Source organism: Orycteropus afer, unplaced genomic scaffold (genome assembly GCF_000298275.1).
Source record: "Orycteropus afer afer isolate SDZICR_OR568_19922 unplaced genomic scaffold, OryAfe1.0 scaffold00130, whole genome shotgun sequence".
In the NCBI taxonomy this organism is placed as follows: Eukaryota; Metazoa; Chordata; class Mammalia; order Tubulidentata; family Orycteropodidae; genus Orycteropus; species Orycteropus afer.
This window is the reverse complement of record NW_006921717.1, coordinates 8,138,255-8,141,436: the sequence shown is the minus strand read 5'-3', so window position 1 is coordinate 8,141,436 and position 3,182 is coordinate 8,138,255. Positions and strand designations below refer to the sequence as shown.

Below are 3,182 nucleotides of genomic sequence, written 5' to 3'. Positions count from 1 at the left end.
TAAGGCATTTGACTGCTACCCCCAGAAAGTCAGTGGTTCAAATCCACCAACTGCTCCGTGGAAGGAATACAGGGCAATCTACTTCTGTAAAGATTATAGCCTCGGAAACCCACCAGGGGTCGCTGTGAGTTGGAATCGACTCAGTGGAAGGGAGCTTGGCTTTGAGTTTGGAGTGCTCTCCCCACCTCAGCCACCCTGAGATTTCTCACTTCCTGGCTTCTCTCACCCGTCCCTTCTGGCTGAGTCCTGGACAGAAATCAGATCTGGTTCTAGGTCCCGCCCTGCGACCACCAAGCAGTGTGACCGCAGCCAAGTCACAACTGCTGCATGCAGAGTGCTCTGCTGTAGTGAGAGGCTTGTGGTCCCGCTCTGTCTCCCTGCTTAGGGCTGCTTTGATGACAACTGCCACAGAAATACTATACGGCAGGAGTATTGTCTCATTCATCTCATTCACTACTCTAAACACTCTACATGAAGGCAGTGTTCTTCTTCTGTGTGTGTGATTTGGGTGAAAATTTACAGAGCAAATTCACTTTCCACACAGCAGTTCACATACACTTCGTCTCATGACATTGACCACAATTCACCACAATGCAACAGCTCCCCTCACAGTTCCTCCCGACAGTCACCTCTTCCCTGTGTCCATCCCTCCATGCACCCCTGCCCCCTGAGCTGTCTCCCTGTGCATACACAGCCCTTCTTTCTCCCATGGTTGTTCTCTCCAAGGAGCACATCTCCCTCAGGTAAATGTTCAACTCATATGCCTGTCTTTTGTTTGGCTGGAAGCCACTGGTGTGGGTTCAATTCCAGACCTGAAGGGCAGCTAGGGGCCATAGCTCAGTGGTTCCATCAGGCTCTATCAGACCAGCAAACCTGGTCCCCCCTTGTTTTTCCCCAAATGCTTTTGAGTTTTGTTCCACATTGTTCTCCCTCTCTATCCAGGGTGTCCTACATAGATCCCACTCCAAGTGGTTGACAATGGTAGCCGGGCACCATCTAGTTCTTCTGGTCTCATAGTCATATAGGCTGAGGATCGTATGGTGTACCAGTCACGAGGACTAACTCTTTCCATGAATCTTCGGTTTTCTTCATTCTTCTTTGCTCTGGATGAGGAGAGACCCATCATTGCATCTAGATGGCTGCTTGCAAGGAGGGCAGTGTTCTTATCCCACCTTTTTACAGAAGGGGAAACTGAGGCTCACATTAGCCATATGACTGGCTCAGGACTACACAACAGAACTGGTTCAAGCCTAGGTCCGTTACTATGATCTTTCCATTGCATTGAGTGGCTTCATCTGATTGTAAGAAAATACTCATAAAAATGCAGCTCCAACGTTGGGTGTGGCAGTAACGTTGAAACACAGAGCATCTGACTGTGGTCCCTTATTTGTTTTCTGTTAAAGGAGTCCTCTGAAAAAGATCAAACCCTTGAGAGAAAGCCTGTGGGAAAAAGACCTGCTGAAAGAGCTCCTGGAGGACCACCCCTACACTGTGATCTACAAGTTCTTGGGTAGACAGAGCTTGTCCTACGAACCTCTGAGGATCTACTTGGATGTGAGTGTGGTGGGCTGGCAGCGCTCCAGAGCGCCCCCTAGGGCTCCTGCCAGGCATTGAGATTCACCTGGGGGTGGGACCCAGAAAGTTGAGGGTGGAGGCCCCTGCAGCCCTCTTCCCAGGGGAGAAGGCATCCTGCCCTCATGGTGGGGGTGTGGTGACAAGGTGCTACGTAACTGTCCATTTCTACACTGACAACTTGTCACTGGGCAACAGTGAGTCATGAAGCTTGGTTTGAGAGACTTCGTTCTTTCTGAACTAACGAATCCTTCAGTGAAGGGAGCTACCGTGAAGGATGAGCAGAGTCTAATAAAATGAAAGCATATCCCACCCCCAACTGAGTTGATTCTGACTCATAGCAAAGCTATAGGACAGGGGAGAACTGCCCCATAAGGTTTCCAAGGCTGTAAATCTTTTTGGAAGCAGACTGCCTTATCTTTCTCCTGCTGATAGATTTGAACCGCTGACCTTTTGGTTAGCAGCCAAATACTTTAACCCCTACATCACCAGAGCCACAAATCAAGTTTGACAGCCTTGGTAGGGGAAGTTCAGCCTCTTTAGCCCAAGTACCATATCCATCAAAGGTTACTGAGCCCCAAGGGACATGACATTATAATAAACTAACATCATGGTTATTGTCGATAACAAAAAGCCTAGTGTGTTCTACAAGGAGCCCTGGTGGCACAGTGTTTAAGCACTCATCTGCTAAGTGAAAGGTTGGTGGTTCAAACCCACCAATGGCTCCTTGGGAGAAAAAGCCTGGTGATCGCCTCTATAAAGATTACAGCCTAGGAAACCCTCTGGGGCAGTTCTACTCTGTCCTGTGGGGTCACTATGAGATGGAATCAACGCGACAGCATCCAACAACAGTATCTTTCACAAGAACTCATAGTCCAGCCAGAGAGACAGGCAAAGAGTAAATAAACATCAAGTAAAGGGGATGATCTAAGAGGGCTGCCTGGAGGAGGAGGACTTGGAGAGATGCAGAGAACACTAAAGAGCTTTTCAGATGAAGGCACTGACTTGAGCAGAGGCAATGAGGTGGAGCAGTTGGAAAGTGAGGTCAGGAGGAGGGTCACCCCTAAAGCAGGCAGGCACCCTTGGAATCAGGGGCAGCCAGCCCTGCCCTAATTGCCTCTTCCCACCCAGGCAGCGGGGATACATTGGCACCATCAGCATTGGAACGCCCCCTCAGGAGTTCCAAGTCATCTTTGACACTGGCTACACTGACCTATGGATGCCCTCCATCTACTGCCACAGCCCGGCCTGCGGTGAGTGTTAGGTCTCTGTCCCCACCTTGCCCACCCCTTCCTTGGTCCTTGACAGCCCTAACTAATGCTAACCCTTCTATCCTCAGTCCACCACAAAGCCTTCAACCCTGTGGGGTCCTCCACTTTCCAGTTCCTGGACCAGCCTATCTCCCTCACCTACGGCACAGGGAGCATGAACGGATTCCTCGCCAGCAACACCGTTAAGGTCAGGCGGAAACCAGAGGCCGAGGCAGAGCTGGCCTCAGTAGCCAACTGCTGCAGCCGGAGCCACCCCCTGGCTCAGCTGGGAGCTCTGTCCTTCCCAAAGTGCCATAGGAGCTAGCCACCCAGCCTGTGAGCTGTGACCCTGGGGGCGGC

At 50.9% G+C, this 3,182-nt stretch overlaps 1 protein-coding gene across 1 annotated transcript in view; it reads left to right on the top strand.

Moving 5' to 3' along the window:
- The window catches only part of LOC103200517 (pepsin F-like), a 48,616-nt gene that overhangs the window by 30,208 nt on the left and 15,226 nt on the right, over nucleotides 1-3,182 (top strand). Inside the window, 3 exon segments of the mRNA XM_007945018.1 lie at nucleotides 1,404-1,554; nucleotides 2,708-2,825; nucleotides 2,912-3,030. Of these exon segments, the coding sequence (XP_007943209.1) occupies nucleotides 1,404-1,554; nucleotides 2,708-2,825; nucleotides 2,912-3,030 (388 nt within the window).